Here is a 26,650-nt window from a genome sequence, read left to right on the forward strand (position 1 = left end):
ACAATCCCAGCTATATGTCAGCCATTAACATTTCTTCCTGGTCCTGTTCTGCACTATGATCACCACATACCCCCTTTGTGTATACTCCTCTCTTGTGCTGTTTAGCTTAGGTAGATGGTGCTGCTTTTGTAATGGTATGAAACCATGCCCAAGGTAGGTCCAAAGTTATTTCTACCACAAAAAGATACAGTACTTAAATGACTTATCCAACATCTAAGTACAATGATCATTAATGAAAGACAAATATCATAAATTTATAGTATCAACAAAAAGTATATTTAAGACCCGAACATGGTGATGTACACCTTATCTAAGCAATAAGCTAAGGCCATGCTGGGTGTCCAAAAACAGCTGGTAGACCCAAGGACCTACGGAGAATACCAGGGATGACTACCTATTCACTGCTCCACACTCTGCAATCTTTATCCTTGAATCACATAAAATGTCAGCCAGCTGACTTAGCTGCCCCCTTAGCCGCTGCCCCAATTATATGGTGGATACCTTTAAAATTTCTAAGGATAAGGGATTTATAAGAACAGTTTACAGGATCTCTAGGTATCACCTGCCTAAAAAACATCATTGGGAAACCTCTTTCAGTTTGGTTGAAGAGAATATTATCTTAAGAGTAAATAAGTACACTCACTTGCCTTTGTTGCATTTTCAAAATCTATCACTTGCACTATCTAATTGGTAATATTAATGCTGCTCTTTTGGTTGCTGGCAAGCTTATAATGGCTAAAGTAACTTCTGCTTTTATCATGGGTACTTTGGCTCTACCTCTTACTGCACATCAATAGATTTAAGTTTTGCTACTATGATACAACAAAAAGCTACTTCAAGATATTCTTTTAAAACAGTAATTGAGGTAACTAGGATTTATTTATTTGCTATCATCAGAACAAAAATTACTAAGGGAACAGGCATCATCTGCCTCGTTCTCCCCCTAAGCCAGTTGATGTTGAAATAAACAGTAATTACTAATTTTGGCTTTGCAAATCTTCTTTGCATTTATAAATATACCAAGGCAGTAATAGATAAAATTTCTGAAAAGTAAATAAAATAAAAATAAAAGAAGCCTTTGTGACTTTCTAAATCAAATAATGTAGAAGAATAAGAATGCCAAACATTAAAGAAAATGGCAAAGCCAATCTGCCTCCTGTTTTCTATCCTGGGTTAGTCAGGAGAGGAAGCTGAAGAAGAGGGAAGCAAGATGATTGCCAACCCAAAGCAGAATCTAGGAAGAGCCCATTTCAGTAATCCTAATAGAAGCACAATAATTCCAATTGCAGCACAAAGGGTAACATGGCACGGGGCAGCAGCCTCTTCCTGCACACACACACACACACACACACACACACACACACACACACACACACATGCATGCCAGAATGTACACATGCACACGCTCACTCACTAGTCCCCAAACTTGTCTTGGAATTGCCACCCTTTGCTGTGCAGGGTGTGACACAGCATCCCTGCCATCTGGTGGTACTTACATCAAGCTGGGTCGGTGCCACTGTGTACTCCTATTGTTGTGGTTGACATAGTAAGTGCGGCCTAAATTGTCCACTTTCTCTTCCCATCCTGGTGGCAGAGGAGGAGGCGGGAGCTCCTCCTGGTGCTGGGAAGCTGAGTCGTTTGAGTCAACAACTTCCCACCCATGCTGTGGAGTGAAGTTAATGGGAGGTCATGAGTCTGGGCTCCAGATCACAGGAGCAGACAACCCCAGGGTGACGTCCTTCTGCCTACTCTGCCTCACACTCTGCATCTTATAATGGTTTCCCATGTCACACTGAGATACATTCTCCCTCAAAGGGAGAAAAACCAATTCAAGGACTCAAAACTCATTTGAACAATGGCCAGTTAATCTTAATCCTACCAGCTTCTAAGATGGCTGCATCACAGGGGCCCACCAGGTCTGGACACTCCATTTACTTTCTTTTCGTTTTTTAAAACATTCATTTGTTTGAGTGTGTATATTTATGTGTAAGTTCATGTGTGCATACATGGCACATGTGTATGGGGTGGAGGACAACTTGCAGGTGTCACTTCTTTCTTCCTACCACGTGGATTCCATGGATCAAACCGGGTGTGACAGAAGGCGCTCTAACCTGTTGCCCTGTTTAAGTTTCTAAGTCACATCATAAAATTTTACATTTCCAGTAGTTATTCTGACTCAAAGACCTCTAGGGCTGCACAAAGCCAATGAGACATGCCAAAGCTGTTGCAGCTGTCATCCTTTCAACACTACCATGAAGTATGCATGTGTGTTCTAAAACAAAGCACGGCACAGGTTACAGGTGTAGGGATTCCAATGGCTACTGGTCTCCAATGAAGATGGCCTGGGGTTGGTGTGAGAGGAGATGAAGTGTGAGCCACAAGTTGTCTAGAAACTGCTGCTGTTGCTTAGGCACAGCCGAAACAGACTACATGGTGCCAGCATCGGAGTTGTGCTGTTCCGACACATACCTTCGGCATTAAGTATTGCTTTCCTAACATCCCCTGGTAAAGCCAGCGGAAAATCAACTGATTCACTGGTTACTGCCATTGGAAGATGAGAAGAGTATAAAAAATTCCTTGGATTTCACACAGCAATCTGTTGCTTTGCTTGGGAAATCTCAAACTCTGCTACCGCTTACCACCCACTTCAGTCTCTGTCAGGTGGTGGTGGCTGAGGAAGCCTATAGTGAAATACTGCCTGGAAATGTGGCCTTTTGGTTGCAGGGGGTTTGCCCACCAAGCATCATTCAAGTATCACACAAGTGGGACAGCTGCAAACAGATGTGAAAACAGCTAGGGAGGCCTTGTTCAGTGGGGACTTTCAGAACAATGTGAGAATTGACGTAACAGAACAGTGCTGTCTATAGCATACGCTGGGATGGTACAATGGGGCTCACAGTACAGATATGTGACCAGAAAGTGAAGAGCCCACTATGCTAGAGGACGACAGCACGGAACACTCTTCTGAACATCTCACTGCAAAATGGCATTTCCCTAGGATGGCTCTGCAATACACACAGTCACCCGTGGACCAAATGAACCAGAAATGGGGAGAGAGTTTCTAAGACAACCCTCATCCACTCTGGAGCAAGTTCAAGTGCTAAAAGGAACCTAAAAGGAACTGAAAGTCCAAAGAAATGATGGGGATTTTTTTTTTTTCCCCTGGCAGTGGGGCCGTCCACAGTAGATGCCTTAAGCTGCTGCTAAATGTCTTCCTTAGACTCATGTACTTGGAAACATGGTCCTCAGCTGGTAACAGTGCTTGGAAAAGTTGTGGAACCATTAGAAGGTGGAGTCTTGCTGAAGGAAGGGGGTCACTGAGGGTGGGCCTTTTGGATTTACAGCTGAATCCTGCTCTGTCCACTGTCTCCAGACAGTGATTCAATACGACCAGCTGCCTCACATTCCTACTTCCAGGACCGCCCTGCCACCTCGAACTTCACTGGCTTGAAATGTGAGCCTTTCTTCCTTCAGTGGCCCCAGTTGGGTATGTTAACAGCAGCCAGACAAGAAATTAACACAACTGTGCAAAGAGCTGCTCTTCCTATTAGGAGTGTTGTGACAAAATGGGAATTTCACTTTTGCTAAAACAACCTCACCCTGGAGGACTTTCAAAGGGGTATTTGTACCCATACTTGTATTTACATTTGCAAACATTCACTTCCTTCTATCAGAGTCTCAAAGTGTAATACAAATGAGAAGAGCAGCCAGGAAGCAGGCCAGGGACCGCAGCTGTTTCTCATACCTCCATGTCGTCTCGCTGCTCGCCGTTCTCTTCATCCTGACCTCCGTTTTTCGGCATGTAGGCCATTTTCAACCGCAAAAACCCCTTGACTCGTGATTTATGACTGCATCCAGGAAGAAAACCAGTTAAAAAATGGATATGGCTTGTTTCCATCCTTCTTCTGAAACTGTCCTCAGAGAAACCAGCACTGTAAACACTCACCCCCACCCCCACTCCCAAGTCTCACCTTCTTGGTCGTAGGAGAAAGTCCTTAAATGTATAGGGTCTCTCCATGGTTGGATCTTCTGTCTAGGGGAAGAAAAAAAATCAATCAGCAAAGAAACAATACTCACAACAGTTTTCTATTTTTGACACACTCATCAGGAATATGGAAGATATACTTTTAGGACATGCCAAGAGCTAGTTCCTCAACAGGTACTTAGAAGATGAATTAAATATCTGCAAGGCCCACGGGAGGCTTGTCTATTTGAGATCCACTAGATGTCACTGTCTACATCAGGTTCTAGCAGTCAAGCCCAGCCAGAGACAAATGACAAAATTATAGCCACCACTTCCAAGTGTAATTTCTAACTGCAGGGTGCGGCCTCAAATCTCCCAGAGTTGATTAACTTTGGAAAGGCAGCGGTCATTGGTGCCCCATTATTCGGTGACTCAAGACACCTAAACACAGAGTTAGACAGAATGCAAGGGCTAGCCTTGGGGTGCAACTTCATTTCTCACATTAAAATATCAAGTCATCAGCCTAAAAGGACCGATAAGGTATCTCCCATGCAAAGCATCCAGGGAGCCTCAACCCACACTGGGCTTATTTCATGAAGCTGTGAGTGAAACCGGGCTGTACTCCATAGTTTGTCATCTTGACACAAACTAAAATTTCGTGGAAGGAGGAAACCCCAATTGAGGAATTACCTCTATGAGATCAGCTTTTTGGCATGTCTGCCCGATATTTCTTTGATTAATGATTGTTGTGGTATGGCCCAGGCCACTGGGAGAAGGGCTACCCCTGGGCAGGTGGTCCTGGGTTATACAGGAAAGCAACATTACCAGCTACATCCATGGTCTCTGCTTTAGTTCCTGCATACAGGTTCCTGCCCTGGCTTCCCTCCATGATAAACCTTTCCTTCCCAAGTTGCTTTTGGTCACTCTGTTCATCACAGCAACAGAAAGGCAATCAAGGGCACAGGATGTCTGCTCATTCCATAAGAAATGAGGACTCATTTTACTGTGCAAAGTTGGTTGGCTAACAAAGCTGGACAGTGGGTAAATTTGTACCATTATTTTTTAAAATGCTGTATGTAGTCAAACCTGAAATACTTAATACAAATTAAATGCAACCCAAAATATTTGCTTTTATAGGAAGAGGGGCAAAGCACAATACAATATGTTATCATGTCAAGAAAGAAGAGAGAGAATGAGTATTTACATTTGAGCCAGGCGGTGGTGGCACACACCATTAAACCCAGTACTTGGGAGCCAGAGGAAGGCAGTTCTCTGTGAGTTCGAGACCAGCCTGTTCTATAAGAGCTAGTTCCAGGACAGCCTCCAAAGCCACAAGGAAACCCTGTCTTGAAACCCACACCCACCAAAAAGTATTTACATTTGAACAGTTATCTGTTTATGTCCTTCATTCCTAATGGCCTTCTACTCTTATTCCCTTCCCCCTTTCTGTGTGTGCATGTATTATTTGTGTGTTTCTGTGTGCTGGCCAAAGGACAGTCTTGGGCACCATTCACCTTTTTCTCTCTTACTGGCCTGAGCTCAGTGATTATTAGGACTCATTGATTAGGCTAGTGTGGTTGATCAGAGAACCCAGGGAATCTTCCTGTCTCTGCTTACTCAGTGCTCGAATTGTAAGACATGCCATAATGCCTTTTATTTGTTGGCTTTAACATATTATATTATTAACATTATATTCTTAATATTTTATATTTGATATAACATACAATATTTAACGTATTCTCATACAATATATTTTGATCACATTCTTTCCTGTCTCCAACTCCTTCTAGATTCTCTCTCTACTTCCTCCTACCTAATTTAATGTTCAATCTCTCTTAAGAAACAACTCTCCAAATCAAAACAAACTCTAAACACACACACACACACACACACACACACACACACACACACACACACACAGCAAAATACCAAAGTAAACCAAACCAAACCAAAAACAGCATGCCAAAGGCAAGGAAGTCTGTTTTGTGTTGGTCAACTATACCAGAGCGTGAGGCCTGCCATGGAGTGTGGTTGATATACCCGGTGTCATAACACTGGAGAAAACCGATTTTCCCATTCTCAGCAGCTATCTGTTGCAAATGCTTTCTTGGTTAGGGATGGGAATTTGTGTTCACTTCCCCTTCTCCATGCTGGGATTTTTTTTGGGGGGTGGGGGAGGCTTGAACTTATGCAGGTCTTGTGCATGCTATCACCCTTCATATGTGCATCAGTCCTGTTGGGTTTGGAAGACACTGTTTTCATGTGTGTTCTAGGGACTAAACTAAAGTGCTTTTGTTGCACTTTACCTTCTGAGCCATCTCTACAGCAATCTTAGCCCTAATCTCACTGTAATGAATTCCTGCCTATAACCCGTTAGTCATGTGATCAGGCTTTATAAGTTTACCTCACTGTGAACAGGCTCCATGATAATGGGTCATACTTCAAGCATTCACCATCATCTCAAGAACAGATCATTTCTAACCCTGACACGGAGCCCATGTACTGACAGGTCCTGACTGACAGTCAACTCTGGATGGCTCTACTGATGTCATCTTGCCCTCAGAGAGCCCATTTTAAACTCACCTATATCACCCTGCTGTGTCATATAGTGTTCTGCTAATCTATTCTGTATCACTGTCTAAGGCTTGAACTTTCTCACCACTGATTGCTGGGGTCAAGAAAGGAGGTATGTGTGGCAAATGATTGATAAATTCATTTGATCTATTAAAAACAGAGCCCCAAAATTAACTTTTACTGAAGAAACTCAGTTATTATAATCTTTTCGATTGTTCTAAGGAAGTCAAACTTAAAAACATTTGGGGAATGTTTTCTATATAAGAATTTTCAATGCATATCCCTTACAATGCACAACTGGGTAATCAGGAATGTCATTGTTGGGGCCAGGGACATGGTTCAATAAGTAAAGGTGTTTCCTGTCCAGTCTGAAGACCTTAGTTAGATCCCAGGAATCCACTTGATGGAAGTGGAGAACCAGGTCTCAAAGACACACACACACACACACACACACACACACACACACACACACACACACACGTTAAAAACTATTGAAAAAGAGTATTAATAATTCTGGCAATTCTTCCTTTTTTCATTTATTTGATAAACAATTTTATTCAATTTCAAGGAAAAGACATGTGACATCAGAGTACCTGCCCTGAGGGTTGTAACTATGTGGGAGGGGCAGCCACAGCAATAATATACTACTCTAAGGGAGAACTAATTTGATGGCGTAGGGGCAGTGTAGGGAAAAGACTAATAGCCTAATGTCAGTTGGCACCAGTGAGGATCTCAGGAATGACATAGGGCTCTGGACATTCCTCTGTCCACACATCAAGAAACAGAACTGACCAGTACCTCACAGAGCAAGAGGCAGAAACCAGGTCTGTGTCCTGTCTTTACTATTTTACAGAACTTGGTGGTGGCCTTGTCTATAGAATGGGACAGTAGTGAGGTCTTCCTGTACTGTTGTGAGGATTAAACCAATCAGATGAAAGCAGTTTACATATAGGTCTCAGAAGGTACTGGGCACAAACTTGGCCACTGTTATCAGGTGTTGACAAATCAACACTATGCAATGATAGGCAGCTGCAGAACACACTTCATGAAAAACAAATAACCATTTAACCCAGTGGTTTTCAACCTGTAGGTTGCAACCCCTTTGGTGGGGGGCGGTGTCAAGCGACCCTTCCACAGGGATTGCTTAAGACCACTGGAAAACACAGATATTTACATTATTATTCATAAAGTAGCAAAAATATGAAATAGCAACAAAAACAATTTTATGGTTGGGGGTCACCACAACACGAGGAACCGTATTAAAGGGTCACAGTGTTGGGAAGGTTGAGAACCAATGGACAAACACTAACTCTTCATCTCATAGATAAGATCATGTTCCTCAGAGAGAAGACGGTGTGAATCCCAGAATGGAGAACAGGCTGTCAAATTCAACACATAAGAACAAATGAAGGGGGAAACTGCTAGGGGCCCAGATTGAAAACCTGGCTGAAACCATCAGCCACTTCCAAGCCTCAGGCTCCTCCTGTCCCCCATCCTGTTGACCACCTTGGTATTGGGGAACCAGTAGCAAGCCCAGCAATGTCACTTGCTGGGGGAAAAAAAAATCACCTTCTCTGGGCCCAGGTTTCCTCATCTAGAAAACACCCTCAGGAGTGGATGGTAATGAACTGGGCACAGCTGAGAAAGTGTCACTATCCTACCACCAGCCATGAACATGAGAATGTCTACCACTGAAACTATCTTAGAGGCCCCACCTCGTCTTCCCAAACATGCCCTATTCTAGGGAAACAGTCAGCCCAGGCTGCCCAACTACAACCTTGGCAAAGCTGGAGATGAGTGTGTGAAACAGCTTCTCTATCTAGTGCAAAGGGTGCCCAAGGATGCAGAGAATCTGAAACTGGCAGTGGTGGGGAGCGTTGGGAGCTGTGGGAGTAACGAGGAGGCATAGAACAAGGAAGGGACAGGAGAAGGTTCAGGGGTGCAATAGGAAAACACATGTCAGAACTTCATTCTGTTGTCAGAGCACACTTTTGAATTATTTTTATCCTAAATCAGAATGTGCAAGATACATTTTGTGATTTGGCGACAACGGAACAATGAGTGAGCAAACAGCCCCCCAAACAGAAGTTTAAAACAATCAGCAATCATGTGTAGCCACAGCTGAGGCTGTTCCTGGTGGCCCCGTGAAGACAGCAGGAACCTCACTGAAAGGGCAGTACTGGTGAGCAGCTGGTAGGCAACAGGACTGTCCTCATTTATAGACTCTCATCTCCTCTGCAGGCCTCTGTCCTGCTGCCAGCATCTCCTAGGTAACGAGTGTGTCACCAAGGACACAGAGCCTCTGCTTAGGGAACACTGGAACTGCCCTGATGCTCTGTGACAGAGCTAGGTGGGCAACCTGGCCTGGCCCTGGAGGGGACCCTCTCTCTTGTAGAAAAGCAGGGGCCCAAAAGGACCCCTAGACAACTCACCCACCTCTAAAAGCTTGTCTTTCGTCAATGTCTTAGAGCATGACTGTGTTTCCTTATCTCTGTCCTACCTAAGGGTTCACTCACCCCACTTGCTTTGCCTCAATCCTTTCCTCAAAGTGCAATAAAGTAGAAAATAAATACTGAAGCTAAACAGTCAGGAATCAGAGAAATGGAAGCAGATGTCCCAGATGTCCTACAAAACTCCAACCTCAGTTCCTGTCCTTGCGCTGTTCCTACACAATAGAAACTGGGAGAAGTGAGAACACAGACTGGACTAGGAGTGATTCAGGATTCTAAAGTTACTTTGTTTCAACAGGGAAGCCCTTGAGTAGGAAGCCGAGAGGAATCCTTGATCAGAAGCGGCAAAGAGGCGAAGGGCTTGATTTTGGTTCCCATTAGCATAGTCTCCCTTTTTGTGGTTGGGATGGCAGGCAGTGACCACCCAACCATGTAGGGCATCTGTGTCACTGTTCCATCTCACTTTTCTCCCATCAGGGTGCCAATTTGGACTTACATTTAAGAGCCACCTGGCCCAGAAGCTGCTTAATTAATCCAGGTGCCCGTCTCTTGGCAATGCGCTGTGGGAGAGACATGGGTTTCACAAAGCTGAAGTCTGCCTCAGTGTGCCCACCAACAGTGTATAGCCAACCCTCTCGATTGGCATTTTGGTGTGTGTGTGTGTGTGGGACAGGAATGGGAGGGGGCTTCTCTGGGTCAGATAACTTGCAAAGTTCGAGATTGCAAACACAAGTAACTTCCAGTAACACCCCTGGGCTTTCAACCAGGGAAGGGCCTTCAGCTAGGAGGCCTACAATATTACACACACGCACACACACACACACACACACACACACACACACACACACACACCACACCACACCACACAACACACAGGGGTGGAGAGGAGACTATAAAGGCTATAAATTTGTTAAAAGGTCCTTGCATAACCCAGCACCAGGCACAACAACAACAAAAAACTAGATCATAATAATACTTTAAAAAGTGAATATATATATATATATATATATATATATATATATATATATATGAGAAACAGGTAATTAGTTGTCTGTCAATATGGATTTGGAAAAAACAATTTGTCCTTATTTCTCTAACTTTAATTTTGAAGACTATTACTATCCAAATGAAATACTTCAAATAATTATATGCAGAATTACAGAAACAATGTGAAGTGAGCAGGAAGGAATTTAACTCACAACAAGGATTTCTGGTGGGTTCAGCATCCCCAACCCATGGTTGTCCCAGTACCTGAAAGTATGATTTATGGAAGAGGGGAATGAAAACCACATTTCTGATCCAAAGCCAGGGAATTCTGATTTTCAGAGGTGTCATCTGACAATAGTCCCTTGCCAAAATGGCTTAAGTCTATCCCTTAATGAAATGGGCAAAGACTCATAAATGAACATTGCTGTCACACAGCTGAATTTAAAATGCTTAAGCACCACATGTGGCTGCGATAATGCCACATGCTTCACGAGGGAGAACTGGCTTCACTGACTCATCCATTAAGATCAGAACTCCATCTATCTGTAAATATTTCTTCAAGGAATGAATCTTCCAGCTGCTAATGGGTTATAGTATAAATTAATAACCATATTGTACTGGTTGGTTTTGTGTGTCAACTTGACACAAGCTAGAGTCATCAGAGAGGAAGGAGCCTCAGCTGAGGAAATGCCTCCATGAGATCCAGCTGTGAGGCACCTTCTCAATTAGTGATCAATGGGGGAGGGCCCAGCTCATGGTGCCATCATTGGGCTGGTCCTGCATTCCATAAGAAAGCAGGCTCAGCAAGCCATGGAAGCAAGCCAGTAAGCAGCACCCCTCCATGGCTTCTGCATCAGCTCCTGCTTCCAGGATCCTGCCGTGATTTGAGTTCCTGCCCTGACTTCCTTCAGTGATGAACAGCAAAGTGGAAATGTAAGCCAAATAAACCCTTTCCTCTTCAATTTGCTCTTTGGTCATGGTGTGTCATTGCAGCAATAGAAACCCTATTTAGGGCACACACATAAATACTCAATCAGGTCCCTTAACCTGATTGGGTTATCAGGAGTGGCTGGCAGCACCATTGTTTTCCCACATTCTAGCTTTCCATGGGTCTTCTCCATTACTTAAAGATTTTTTTCATAAGTATTTATGTGTATGAGTGTATATGTACTGTGCACAAGGGCTCCCACGGAAGCCAGAAGGAGTAGTCTGAGTCTCTCATGCCAGAGTTGTAGGCTATTGTAAGACATTTGGTCCTTCCCAAGAGCAGCAAATATTCTTAGCCACTGAGCCATCAATCAGCCCAAACCTTCTCCATTATTAATAATTAAAAGGACAAATGAAATATTTTTTCATCTTCATTTCTCTTACTTAAAATGGGATATTTATGACAAATGTAGGATCTGTAGGCCTCATATAATCTAACTATGACAATGTTTATGTAGCTATGAAGACAAAACATCTATTATGCATTCCACAAAACAGATTGAACATGCACAACACATTATCACACTGCATTACCACACAGAATGAACATCTGTGCAATTTTCCACAATTGTCCTGTGACATACCAAAATACATACATAACAGTACTAAAAATCCAAGGTCCCAAGGTCAAGTACATGCAGAATATGCCATTTGGCTTCAACTACTACATAGAACATAAGAAAAGTATCTTCGCCTTCTCCCTCTTTTGGTTTCTACTGTGGTCTATCGCCTTGAAGGTAATTAGCTCAAACTGCTAATCAGTTTGCATTATAGCAGTGGGTCTCAACCTGTGGGTTGTGACCCTCAGTGGCAGGTGTGTGTGTGTGTGTGTGTGTGTGTGTGTGTTGACTGACCCTTTCACAGGGGTCACCCAAGACCTTCAGAAAACACAAATATTTACATTATGATTCATAACAGTAGCAAAGTTATAGTTGTGAAGGGGCAATAATTTTATGGTTGGGGGTCACCACCTCATGAAGAACTTAATTAACTAAAGGGTTGCAGCAGTAGGAAGGGTGAAAACTGCTGGTCTAGCGGCTTATGGTGCTATAACATAGGCTTCTCTCTGGGCATTTCTATAACCAGAAGGCTGTCCTATCTTGCGGGGGCCTTAAAATTAAAAAAAAATTCTGTTCTTACTTATATATTAATTGTATGAAATATTGACTTTCATTATGCCCTTTTCATATATTCATGTAATGTATATATGAATAGAAATCAGCTGGCTTCTATTCTAGGGCTTGGTGGTACCAACTTCTCTGAAAGCTTACCCTGGTCACAAGCCCAATTATTCCTTGTATTGACTTGGTCTTTAAAGAACACACCTCTGCTCACTGGAAGCTATGCCACCTTTAAAATCAGTCACCCCTAAGTCACACAGAGAGCACACCGGAGACAGGTGGTGAAACTGTCACTTATGGCTCTGTTTTTCCTTTGAGATGGGGAATCTCACAAAGCCCTGGATGGCCTCAAATACAAATGGCCTGCCTCTGCCTCCCAAGTGCTGGGATTAAAGACTTATGCTACTACAGTTAGGATTCCTTCCTTCCTTCCTGCCTGCCTGCCTGCCTGCTTTTGGTTACAAGCAGCCAACCAACCAACTAACCTGACCAAACTTAGATGTATCTGTATGTGTCTGTATGCTACTTGTGTGAGTGCCTGCAGAGCATAGGGAAACCCAGAAGATGATGCCAGGATCCTTGGAGCTAGATTTACAGATAGCAGTGAGCAGTAAGCCACTGGACATGGGTGCTGGGTTGTCTGGAAGGGCACGTAAGTGCTCTAAACCACCAAGCCGTCTCTCCAGCCACTCACTCACGACTCCTACAGACTATTAGTCAATACTTTCCCATGGTGAACACATGGCTCTTACTTTAGGGAAGAGAGTGGCTAGGGACAGCCACAGGAGAAGTGGCTAACTGATCAACACTGTCTCAGGGCATAACTTTCCAGTTTTAACCAGAAGAACATGATAGGGAAAACCCACTGAGTCAGGAATGCTACTTTTATGTCAACTTGACACAGGCTAGAGTCATCAGAGAAGAGGGAGCCTCAACTGAGAAAATGCCTTCATATGATTGGGCTGCAGGCAAGTCTGGAGGGTATTTTCTTAATTAGCAATTGAACGGGGAGGCCCAGTCCATTGTGGGTGGTGCCACCCCTGGGTTGGAAGTCCTGGGTTCTATAAGAAAGCAGGCTGAACAAGTCATGGAGAGCAAGCTAGTGAGCAGCACTCACTGTGACCCCAGGTTCCTGGCCTGTTGGAGTTCCTGTCTTATCTTCCTTTGATGATGAACCTCGATGTGGAAGATCAATAAACCCTTTCCTCCTCAAGTTGCTTTGGTCATGGTGTTTCACTGCAGCAACAGTAACTCTAACTATGACCCTTTCCTTGCAGCTTCTGAGACATTCACAGCCTCTGAGCTGAGAGAATTGAAAAGAATCATCAGATTTGGGACTGGAGAGAGGGGTCGGTGTTCAAAGAGCTTTCTGCTCTACCAGAGGCCTAAAGTCCGTTTCTCAGCATCCAAAGGGGTGGCTCACAAGGGCATGTAGCTCCAGCTCCATGGGATTTGACATAACATTTCAGCTCTTGTGGGTATGGACTCATGCCCCCTCCCCGACATGGAAAAAAAAAAAAAACTTAAAAAAATGTATACCAGGTTTTAGATATGGTTCCCATAGAAGCACTATGCAGTACATTCACAGGGCACCTGAGGTTCAGTTTTGTTCTTAGAAACAAACATATCTTAATGCACTCCTTGAAGACTCTTCCTAGGCTTCCAAGTGACAGAGTAAATGGCTTGCCATTGCATTCCTCACTTGCCACTGAATTCCTTCTTAACACATCTTCAAAGGTTCCCTGGCAGGAGTCTTCCCTGGCACTCACCATTGGGGAACAGCCCTGGCTTCCACGAAACAGGTTTGCACTGGATCCTTCCAGTCACTTTAGTTTATAGACTATTTATGCTACGTGCTCACACAAGGACTGAAAAACACAATGCCCTTGTAAGGCAGAAATATTTGACTCTCCTCTCATAGCTGCTACTTATGACACTTTGAGCTGTTTGGGGAAAGGTGGCCAGGAGGAGGATAGGACAATCCAAGAAATGGCAGCTGGTATGCAAGACACCAGACACTGCCACCAAGGCTTCCAGCTCTTGTCTCCCCATCCTATTTACACTGATGCACTCAGTGCGCAGGTGACTCCCCAAACTGCAGTCACAGTCCACAGCCCCCACTGTTTGCTCGGGGAGGAAGGGAGGCAGAGTCACATAGGTTAACCTGGAACACTCTGAGGTTAGAGCTGGATTTCCAGTGGACAGGCACACTCAGAACCGGCAGTTCTTTTCCATCTCTAAGCAGATGGAAATCTAGCAACATAAAACCTTGGCAGCTTGTATAGACGTGGTTACTTTAACCAAAGGGAAGTGAACACCAAGCCAGACCAACAGCCACATGGAAACAAAAACCAAGCTTATGACAGGAGAAGATAACTATCCCTTGGAGCAGTATCTAAAGACGGAAGAGCTAGGAGATGTTGATAACAGTACTCTTGTGATTCAGACGGGGTGGGGGGGGCGCGGCGTGGAGGAGAGGGGGGTGCAACTAAGTTGACCTCTATATGACCTCTCCAGAGGGCCTCTTTCTAGCAAAAAGCTAAGGCCAGGGCACACAGTCCCCATTTCACCCCTAACACACAAGCTGGAAATCCCTAAAACCCCCAGCCCCAGCATGCAACAGTTTGGAACTGTCTGCCCTTACCGGAAGGTGACTGAGAGGCACGTCCACCTGACCCAGGAAGTCGTCTCGTGTCTGTAAAGAAGAGAGTAAAGTGTTAATGTTGCTCTCTGTTCCCTGCGTGGCAAAACTTCTGAAAAACCGTCCCATTGCACACAAAGACAGTATCAGGACCTGGTATGGATGCAGTGAAAGGGGGTAGTGGTGGTGAAGTGAGGGCCAACATGAGGCACCAAGCTGTCACCAGGAGACCTGGAAGTGTAGTTCCAACATCTGATCTTTTAAGTGACTGACACTCTGTGCTTACCTCCAAAAAGAAGGACAAGGAATCCTCTCGTAGGGGTTGGAAGCATGTGGGCAGTCAGGGAAGAGGCACATAAGGCCATTTAGGGTTTGGGGGCAGAGTTGGACCCAGCTTAAAAAGAAGGCAGGACAGAAATGCTGGGAACATTTCAACACATACTTATCCTGCTATAAACTCAAGAGCTTCCCGGGAGAGGAATTTGAAGAAGTACACGTGACTTACTTACTAATGCATCTTATGAATTGCAGATCATAAAAAGAAAAAAAAAAGCAGTTTTTTCCCCCCCTATCCAGTAAGTATGCTACGGGGGAATCCACATCTAGGGAAAAAGTCTATAATTTTGGATAAGCTGTGTTCCTTGCTCTCTTGAGCTACCACACAGAATGCTTCTTCATGACTTGAATGCGACCAGTGTGGCATTGGTTATGGGACTCACTGGTCCCCTCCAAGACTTTGGGAGTCACTCAGGATAGGGCTCTAGACCAGAGTGCCAGACAACTGCGCTTGTATATGTCCTGTGGTTACAGAACTTTGTGGCTTGGCCTCTGGTGTCCAGAGGACCTTAGGCACAAATCAGATCAAAACAACTACCTCCCCCATAGTGCACAGTTGCTTCTACTGCACACAAACTTATGAGAGCTGGAAAATTCTTTACATAGAGTCAAACCCTTTCCACAACTAACTGATAAAAAGCAAAGAGACACAGAGATCCTTATCTACACCTGACTGGTGCACTGAGAAATGCTTCCCTTTTACGGACATTACTTCTCCTCTCCCATTTAGTGAAGCAGCAGGTAAGCATGAACAAGGTTTATGGAAATGATTTACTCTAGGCTTGACATTTCCTTCTAGGTAGGTTAAAAATGTGATTAGCTGGAAAGCTAGCTTGTCTCCTCCAAATGATGCATGAAGGATATTAGAAAGTCAGCTCTGGCCAGGTGTGTATGAAGAATGAGGGCGGCCCCAGTGTTTGTATATTTGTGTGTGCATGTGTTTTCTGCATCTGTGGGCATGCACATGTACAACATGTAAAGGAGAGGCCAGAGGTTGACCTTGGTACCATTCCTCAGGCACAGTCCATCTTGTTCTTTGAGACAGGGACTCTCATTGCCCTGGAGCTCACCATGCATGCTAGGCTGGCTGCCCAGAAAAATCCTAGGGATCTACCTATCCCTGCTTACCCAGTGCACACACCACCATGCCCAAATTTATACATGGATTCCAGAGCTTGAACTCAGGTCCTCATGTGTACATGACAAACATTTTTATTGATTGAGCCATTTCCTCTGCTACGAATGCTTTTTTTGGAATTTTTGGTTCTTGCATTTTCTTAGCTATGTCTGCTACAACCCAACATGGGGATCCTTGTCCAGCAAATGGTTGGAAGGGAGTTGCCAACACACTCTGCATGTTGAAGCAGCAGCCAGCAGAAGGTCTGGAAAATAATGGCAGTGTTTCTACCTAACTTGCAGTCCCATTTCCAACCACCCTGACTCACACCAACAACAGTCATATAAGGAATTATGGAGCTGGCACACTCACCCTCTACTTGGTTGACATTATTAATTCTATATTAGCTCTATAAATATCACTTAGCTATACAATAAAAAGACCAACTAAAGAAACAGACTTGTTTGGTATCAGCCATAAATTGTGCATGTGAGAAGAGCAGTACTGTCATTAAGGCTTCCCCTCCCCACCACCCCAACTAGTCATACTCTAAGGGCATAGCATGTGATCATCAAAAGACAGGGCTATCTAAAAGGCAACTCTTCAGGAACCAACTATGTGTGTTCTCATTGCTTTGCTAGAGAGACATTAGTTTCAAACTGACTAAATAAGCTCAACTTTAGCTGAATGATAAAAGCCAAGTACCCAGCCAGCACTGATGGTGATGGCAACAAACACTGCCAAGATGAGCATCCGACACAGGCTGTGTGTCTGGCTGTGGTAAGGCCTGCCGAAGCAGGCACTGACACCTGAGTGCTGTACGAGTGGCCAGAGGATGAAGTTCAATCTGGGCAGCTGGTTCTTGAGTTTACCTGCACTTTATGCATCTCAGTAAGGCATGGAGAGCAAGGCATGTGCACAACTCGGGGCTTCTCTTCCCATGTTGCATCTCAGCTGTGGGGACTTTCATAACAGTCTGGGGTAACTTTTGGGGTTTCTGTTAAAGCGATCATTTGGCATATGCCACTTTTCATGCTACCTCCCAACTTCTTCCTTTCCACAAATCACAAAGTCTACTGAATTCTCCAAAGCATGCTGGGGAATCTGCTCTCATGTGGCCAGGTTTCCTCCTTGCATTGCAACAACAATTCCCCTAACACCCAAAGATGAAAGATGAAGAAGCCTCATCAAGGAAGGAAACTGAACGAACTTTTAGACAAAACAGATCAGGTACAAGAGAGCACACTGGCAGAACAAATGGATTTAAACTGGTATTTCACCAATCATCGGAAGAGGTGTTTGACTAAGAAATTCAGGTTTTAAAACATTTAAACCAAGGAGAGTCCAGGCAGCGGAGTATTGTATTTTCCAGTGCTGAAGACTGACCCAGAGCCTCTGTCATGCTAGGCAAGTACTCTAACACAAGATGTCAAAGAAGAAGCAGGGAAAGATGAGTGAGGCCCCTGGAGGCTTGGACTTTAGAGGAGGTGTGCAGCATGCAAAGGAGTTGTCACCTGCTTGTGACAGTCAGAAGTTAGGGATGGTGTGACACATGGAGGCTTCCACCTAGACCCTTGACAGAGACAATCTGTGGCCATCACAATATCCTTAGGTTGTCACTGCCACAGAATGACATCCTAAATCCATATTATAAAAACATTAGTCAAGCCACTGTTAGTAATCTGCAATACAGAAACATTTTCAACAAACACCCTGACCACACAAAGCTACAAAGACAAGACTACAACCCACAGCACATTAGGCACCTCTGTGACTATCTGTCAGAAGTAATGGTGTCATTTTCAACCAACATTACTCATTTTCCCCTCCAGGCTGGAGATATGCAGGTTAGTAACAAAATTACTTATGTTCTCTTCTGACAAGGAATTAAATAATCCTCCAACATAACAATAATGCATGTGTTTAATGTACATAACAGTGCAGGAAGTGATTAATAAGGTTTTTTATTTTACCTTCTGGTGCTGGGAATCAAATACAAGACCTCAGTCATATGATACAAGTCTCTAACTCTGAGCTACACTTCAGCCCTCATTGAAAAAATTGTAACAGACAATACCAGTGTATCTGTACTGGCCTGTCCTTGGGGTTCTGACAGGATATGCCCTCAGCTGCAGCCACCAAGAGCACCACCTGTGCACATACACTATGCTTAAAAGGGCCCTGCCCACCTCCAATCTTCTCTCTTTCTTTCCCTCTCTTTCTTCCCCTTTCCTTTCTCCTCTCTCCTGCTGCTCCTGTCTCTAGAGGCCAGTCTCCACCCTTCCCTTTCCCCTTTTTAAAATCCCCTTCCCTAACTAAAAAAAAACAACCCCACTGTTTGAACCCTGTCACACGGCATCTCTCGAGTACCACTCACACTGTGTTACATGTGTAAGTGAACACATGGACTGAGCTGTGATTAAGATTAGCTTTTTGGAGCTCAAGAAATGGTTCAGTGGGTAAGGTATTGTAAGTGCAAAAACCTGAGTTTGGATCTCCAGATGCCATGTAAAAAAAGCTGGTGTAGGGTGTGACCTATAAGCCTAGCCTAGGGAGCCAGACGCAGGTTCAATACTGGCCTCTGTCCTCCACAGGCATAGGCCACACATACACTACACACACCCCAAACATTATCAACAATAGAAAGTTATGTCTTTTTACGTGATATTCCAAAAGAATAAAACTGAATGCTACTCAATTGGAAAGCATCCAGGGCTACTGTCTTAAGTTTTACACTGGACATCTGTAAGTAGTAACTTCTAAGATTAGAATTTCTTGCAAAAAAAAAAAAACTGGGTGTATAGAATTTACAATGTAAACTAGAGATTTAGAATTTAAGCACCAGGAAGGAATATGGTTGCATCTTCGTATATTATGCACTGAGGCAAACATCACAACCTCCTCACAGAAAGGCTGAGTAGCCCACGCATGCTACATCCACAAGGCAAGGCACCAAAAAAAAAAAAAAAAAAAAAAAAAAAAAAAAAAAAAAGCCAGAAATTCTTGAGTGCAATGATTCCATACAGAACCACAGCTATGTATTTATTAGTTAGTGTTTTTTAACCCATGAGTTAAAAAAATGACCTCCGTCCACAGATTCAACCACTCACACAGCCTCTTAGCCTGCTGGACCATACTGATCGTGTGGAGAGATGGTTTTACATTGGAGCCATTTGGAAGCATGCATGTGGCTATCTAGAAAGCAGATGGCTTGAGTAACTTTCACAGAAGCTTTTGGATCAAATGTTATAAAAACAGTAACTCTTCCACAGTTCAGTATCTGGAGAGACACCTGAAGGTCAGGATGCATTCCTTCTTTAGACTTTGTCTCATTCCTCAGTGAGGCATGACACTGGCTTTGTCATCACAGACAAGAGGAAATATGTGTATTCTCTTTCCACTTGCCAGACACATCAGCCTATGCCACGTAGACAGGAGAATGGCTCAGAGGACACTGGGAGTTGCTGGTCTCCACCCCCAGCCTGTGCAACACAAGCCCCCATTCTACTTCTGCCTACGGATCATGAGTCCCTGCTCACAGTTGCCCACGGCATGCACTGGACAAGCCCCTTTACCTCCACCCCCATCCCATGAGCACGTTCTATCTCTGCTGCTCAAATACCCACTGCTCAAGCTTCCACTGTACTCCCACCATTGCCCACATTGCATGAGCCCTGCTGCACCTGCAGCCACAACCCATGAACCTGTCTTTTATGGGCCTACACAACAGCCCGCACTACACAAGTCCTGCTACACCTCTGCCGAGAGTGTACTGTGTAAGTCTCCCTGGACTAAGTCCTACTCCTACTGCCCCTCCACCCACAGCCTGCTCTGCACAAGGTCCCCTCCACCTCTGCCCACATCCCACGCTGCATTATAACCCTGCCCACATCACACTGCACTAACCCCCACTGCACCTCCACTACAGCCCATGCCGAGTGATCTCTCTTATTTCTCTCCATGTTACAAGGGACCCTTTCACCCATGCCCACATCCCATAAGCCCACATCTCACCACCTGGGGCTTCTGGCTTTAAGGTGAAATGTTTAATGGAGTCATAGTCATATGGCATTCCACCAAAATAAAAGAAAGCATCCCACAGTGAAATAGCTGAATCCCTGTGCTTTTATGCAAATTCACTTCCTATGTATGAGAGAAACACACACACACACACACACACACACACACACACACACACAGAGAGAGAGAGAGAGAGAGAGAGAGAGAGAGAGAGAGAGAGAGAGAGAGAGAGTGGGTTAAATGGTTCTCACACTGCTGGCTCCTGTATCAGTTCTTGTTGGTAGGGTTAAAATCTGTCACTCACTGAAACAGAGTAAGGTGTGTCTGTCTTGGAGACAGTGGTTCTATTTGTAACAACAAACCAGGCCTCCATGTCAACACAGTCTCACAGCAAACTCCCAGGACCTGAAAAGGGTCCATTGAAAGCAATCTGGGAGGTGGCATGGCTACTGCACCAGCTCTATTGCCACCAGGAAGAACATCTATTTTAAGGAATGCTTTTCTTGAAAACACAGACAGAAGGTAGATAGAGCAAGGACAACTGTGCCGGCAGACAAGAGCAGCCGTGCTGTTGCAGTCTAGATATTAGAAATGGTTCAGGGACATAACTGGGCCAGGATGCACTGGGCCCTTCAAGGGCTCAAATGGGGTCTCAGTTGCTCTCAGTGCTCATCTCTGACACCAGGGAAATGGTATTCCTGACACCCACTTCCCCCAGGGGGCCAGAGGTCACCAGGAAGCACTCACTCACTCTTCCCTCAAATATGAAGTGGATTCTGGGTGTAGGAGCAACAGAGGGACACAGGAATGAGTTTTACAATCTAAGCAATTGACAGTCAGAATTTAATACAGTCAACTGGAGGGCTGTCAATGCCAGGCATGGACTCTGGGGACCAGATACCTCATGTGAATTGTACTTCTAAGCTCAAAACATCTCCTCATCCCTCTGAGGGACACCATGGGACACATTTCTCAACATCTCAAATTGGACAGCCCACGTGTCCAGTGCCACTATGTGTACAGACCCCTGCAACCATGCTTCTCTGTAACAGGATGCCTGACCTGCTGCAGAATCCTGAGACTTTCCTGTTCTGCCACAGTCAAGGCCAGAATGACTGCAAGGAAAGACAAATGAGCTTTGAGTATTTGCTGGCATGTCCTCCTGGGGACAGTGCTGCCCAGAGTGGAATGGGTTTTCCTACATCAATTAACAAGACAACCCAACCAAGACATTCCCATAAGACAACCTGATCTAGACAAATTCTTGTTAGGATTCTCTTCATGGTGACTCTAGGTAGGTCAAGTGACAGTCAAGATTAACCAGGAGAGTCTCAAAGGCTTCACTCAGCTTGCTTACCTGAGAGAAGGCAGGCAGGGCATCAGACAGAAGATGACTAGGACTGCATAGTAGGGAGGTGGACTGGGCTGAGTGCAGCTGAGGAAAGTTTAAGGTTATCCAGCTGTGGAAACATGAGGGTCTTCCAGGAATGGAAGGCTTTCTACACAAGTACCTGGGCTCTCTGGTCAGCAGGCTATGGCAGTCTATTAATTCTAGAGCCTGGTCCCCACCAATGAGTAATCCTCTAAGACCAATGCTCCCAACTTCACTCTGGCCTACACAGTATGGAAGATAGAGGTGGAAAGCATGGCAGCATCTCTTTCCCACTTGTCTGCAAGGCCAACCACAGACAGCCCAGGTGGCTGTCTATCCAGGAAAACAGGGCCCAAAGGTCCTTACCACCTTCTCTTTCTCTGTCTGTGAAGATAAGCCTTTTATCAGGTAAGACCCAGAAGCACTAACTATAATCTACTAATGTATGTCTCTTCAGAAGGAGGAGGTCACTGTTTGTCCCTTTCCATTTTTGGAGGGATTGTCTGTCTGCCTTCACAGTAACTGGGGCATCTGATTCATAATCATCTAGTGGAATACCATGGCTTCTGGGTAAAGGCACTTTCTATAAAGCTACTTACCTTTTATGAGACACTATTGTTAGCATCTAACTTGCATCCTTCCTTCAGTACATCCATGTAAAGGAAGATTAGATTGTTGACTGTCCCACCAAAAAAAAACCCCTCAAAGAACATAGTCTGCTAACATACATCCTACCTGTTACAAAGCCACTCATATGACCCTTTAGAGATAAATGACAATCTCCTGCTGGGTTCACATAATAACCATCTAATTCTGTACTTGGAGTTTTAAGGTCCTGTTTGTCTTCATTTCTCAAGAGTGTAGGATGATTTTTCTCAAGGTACTGGTCTTGTTCCTTCTCTTGGGAAGTTTCAAAATAAAAATTTCTGTAGCTAATTTTAACGGTGGATGTGTTAAAGGAAAAATAAGAAAGAATCCTGGGTCTTATTCTCTTCAGTACCAAAGAACAGAATAACTTTAGGTAATTAATGTTAGACACCCATAATAAACAATGAAGTGTCAGGAAACAGTATAAATAAAGTGCACTCTGGGTTCAGTGTAGTTAATATTTTGACTTCATTACCATGTTTGATGCTAAAAGCTCTTTTTGCATAGGTCAAAGCATAAGAAACTGACAGTCCATCTTGTTTTTTGGCTGGCCAACAGTTTAGACATATGGGGAACTACAAACTAGCAACTGTGTGTTGCATGGTAATTTAAGTGCAGGGTGTTCATCCATCCTTGGATAGTTAATGGCTAAGGATGCTGAGTTAGAATCACAGAGGTTTATGCAAGGACACTAGTTCATTTTTCCTCAGAGCTCCACGAAACAAGCTTTGTAATATGAGCTTTGGCATCCTAGGTAGATCCTTCTAGGTCTCTTTTCTCCACTGGTCATGTTTTGGCTGCAATCACATCTCTGGCCAGTGGACTCCATCAGTTTGCAGGGGAGAAACTCCAGCTGAGATCCGGGGAGAGCCTCAAGACTGCAAGGAATGTAAGCTCACACGCAGCTCACTCACATGGGCCAGCACTATCCAAAGGCGGGTAAGAAGCCTTCCCTAGGCTACAGAACAAGGAGACAGCAGCCAGAACACAAACCCAGCTAGCTGGCCATCAACAGTTCACCATCTTGAGGGTGTACTATCACCTTCAGGTAACACCCTCTTCAGGAAACTCTAGTTGACCATGCTGCAGTACCAATTCCACAGCCCCTCGAAGTTACAGCACCAGGTTTACAAATTCCAAAGGAACACCACCATAAGAGTATTTACCACAAGCAGATTCCCCAGTATGTCCTTTTCTCCTCATTTGCATTACCAGCTAAGTATGAGATGAGTAAAATACAAGCTTGAAAACACAAAACAGATCGAGTCACTTAAAATTATTTTTCTTAACCCTATCATTGAATATCATTGAAAGCAGAGTTCTAACTGGAACACGTATATCCTGGGAACATACACAAAATTCTCGGGGCTGGCTAGGGACAGTTCTAAACAAACTGTCTAGATCCTCCCACATGCCAGCTTCCCTGGAAGTGTACTGAGTTACAGTACTGTCTACTGTACTGTACACAGTAATAACTGTACTGGGGTACTGAGTACTGTATTTGCTTTCTGGAGCCTTGGTTCCCCAGCTTTCCTAGAAAGGCTCCCTCCTTATCCCTCCAATTCTTACTACAGTCCATTTTGCCTCTAAGCCAGAATGAGGGAGCAGTTGGAAAATATGCAGCTCTTGGGAGGGCACTGAAGCTAAGTAGATGTAAAGAAGACACACCTCATTTTAATGAGGTGACAATTTCATAGGACAATAACAATTTTGGTTTTTCTGTGCCTTTGATTTAAAAGATGAAATCAGGAATCTTCTGCCAGAAAATGAGCACAAAATGTGGCCCATGATAGTAACAATAAAGAATGGCTTTGCTAATCTAATCTGTGGTGGATATTTTCCTCAAAATGAGCTGTATCTGCAATCACCTGGCATCCTGGGTACTTTGTGAAATATGTTTGAAGTTACAGCTTTTGCAACTACTGGACTAAATAAATTATCTGACTACTGATAAATTACAGATGTCAACTTGAAAATGTGTAAGAAGCAAATTTCCAAATTCTTTGTGAGGTCCACTAAGCAGAAACATTGTTTAAAAGCATAATATCTATCATCAAAGCCAAGTCTATTAATGAGGTAATTGAAAAGTTTCCTTAAAAACTCAGTGATGACTTAAAACTTCTTTCTCCTATGGTGGGAAAGAAACACGGGAAAGAGGTAGTTCCTCTTCCCACATACAGTGTTAGTGGAAAGGGCTTTAGAGTTAAATTTTCAAAGCTTTGAGGAAGATTAGTTCACTTGGTATCCATCTTGAAAGAAAACAACTTCAACTAAGGATCTTCAAGAATCTAGAGCAGTGATTCGAAACCTCCCGAATGTTTCGACCCTTTAAATGGTGGTGGTGACCCCCCCACCATAAAATTATTTTCATTACTACTTCATAACCTTAATTTTACTACTGTTATGAATTGTAATGCAAATATCTGATATGCAGGATAGCTGATATGTGACCCCTGTTGTAAGTGGGTCACGACCCAGGTTGAGATCCACTGATCTAGAGAAAGTCTGGGACTGTGGTAGCTGTCACTTTAGGCACAGAGTAAAGGCCACTTAGTGATCTCTATAACCTACTGGGGACACGCTATGGGTCATGGCCCATGGCCATTTTCCAGTTTCTTCAGAGCAGTGTCATATCTGTAGGACGGCAGGCATGACACTGGAGTTGCTACAACAGTCTTAGCCTATAGCAACATGCCTCAGCTTAGGCATCGCCTTTCTGACAGACAGATGCTGAGGATAGCATGTTTCAAAAGCTCTTCAGTTTATTTTTAATTATTTGTGGCCAGTGTTGGCAAGTACCTGGGGGAACTGCTGGAGTGAGAGGCTTACAGATCGATTTTAAGATGCAATCTTAAAAATATAAAGGCTCCATTTCCCCTCCTATTGCCTTCCAGCCTCTGCTATTCTCCCTAACAAGAAATAGGTGGATCCATTTCTACATGTGGCTAAAAATAACGGTGGGGCAGGAATGTGGAGGAGACAAGGGAGGGGTGTCATTTTGGTTGCCTATTTGGAAGCCTATCCCGTTGGCCCAATAGGGTCATGATATTTATAGCAATAAGACTCACAGGTGCATAGACAAAGCCCAGGGATTTTGCTTGTTGTGGCCAAGGGATATCTGCCTGGCTAAGAGGCAACAAAACGATAAATCTTGTTTTAAAATAGACTCAGGGGATGTGAACCTTAAGAGAGAGCTCCAGTCATTAAGTCAACGCACATTGAGGGTCCATATCTCTAGCCACCTCTCTGGAGTGGCTACTGACCCCATTAGTTCTCCTTACTGTGATAGGGAGCTCTCTTCCTATGGGAACAGACAGAGGGTGGGCTTCAGACATCAAAATCCCATGTGGATCCAGAAGCAGTTCCATAAGCAAAGACAAATTTCCTAGTTACTACCAAAGGTCAATGGCATCCATAAAGTGGGGATGAAAATGGCTGCACTGTGCACAGTAGTTGCTATTAAACTGGACAACTAGGTTCAATAAATGCTATTCTAGTAGGGACTATTCTAATAGGTGGCACCATTAGCGTTTGGGCTGAGTGTCTCCTGTGTGTACAGGGATGGTGACTGCTACGTTTTATAGATGTCTGGGAACATCTTTTCCTTGGTCTACCAGATGCCATAGCAGCTCTTCTGTTAGGTCAATCAAAAATGTCTCCAGATAAACAGTTAAATGTCCCTGCAGCAGATGGGGACACTGTCCCATCCTATCTCCCTACCACTCTGCAAGGAGTCCTTTCCATTTTTAGGCAATCCCATAGTAAACTCCTGGCGGTCACCATGGTTGTCATTTTTCTGTAACTCCTATCCCTTGGAGTACCAGGGGAAAAGGAAGAAAACTAGTTGTTTTCATCACTTCAAGGTGGCAGGGCTTACACCTGAACCCTGGAACTCCACTGTCATTTGTTTTTAGTTTGGGCCATGAGGCAGACTAACTTAACAGGCTTTGAAGACAGGCATATTTAAACATTCCAGATGATTTCCCTCCATCCCCAAGGACACTTAAACAAACACAACACAGCATAATACAACAATAAAGCTCTCAGGGTAAAACATAGGGTGAGGTGGATGGCTGCAAGGACATCCCTAGAGGCTGAGATCACAGGCTGAGCTTCCTGTCTGACTGAGGTGTTTAAAATTAAAAGCAAAAGCAGTTTCTGAAACAAGGAGCCATTGATGTGATAATCAGAAGTACACAGTGGCATTTCCATCAAAGCTAGGGAGACCCAAGAACAAGGGCAAGGGAATAGAAGTATACTTTAAATAAATGTCAAGAATGGGAAGGATGCCCCTGTTAGAAGGGTTCAATGATTAAGCCACCAAAGACAATTAGAACAGGTGAGCTAAGCACTAAACTTGATGTCTCAAAACACAGGACAAACCTGGAAAGAAAAACTCAATTACTCCCCTGTGGATTTTTTCCATGCATCAT

General features: G+C 44.1%; 1 protein-coding gene across 2 annotated transcripts in view; it reads right to left on the bottom strand.

Moving 5' to 3' along the window:
• The window catches only part of Nedd4l (NEDD4 like E3 ubiquitin protein ligase), a 324,233-nt gene that overhangs the window by 53,773 nt on the left and 243,810 nt on the right, over positions 1-26,650 (bottom strand). For both annotated transcript variants that reach the window (XM_027402751.2, XM_035440119.1), the window contains 4 exons: positions 14,728-14,778; positions 3,972-4,033; positions 3,746-3,848; positions 1,497-1,663 (listed from right to left, as the gene is read on the bottom strand). In XM_027402751.2, the coding sequence (XP_027258552.1) occupies positions 1,497-1,663; positions 3,746-3,848; positions 3,972-4,033; positions 14,728-14,778 (383 nt within the window). The remainder of the gene's footprint in view (positions 1-1,496; positions 1,664-3,745; positions 3,849-3,971; positions 4,034-14,727; positions 14,779-26,650) is intronic.

Source organism: Cricetulus griseus, chromosome 2, assembly GCF_003668045.3.
Source record: "Cricetulus griseus strain 17A/GY chromosome 2, alternate assembly CriGri-PICRH-1.0, whole genome shotgun sequence".
In the NCBI taxonomy this organism is placed as follows: domain Eukaryota; kingdom Metazoa; phylum Chordata; class Mammalia; order Rodentia; family Cricetidae; genus Cricetulus; species Cricetulus griseus.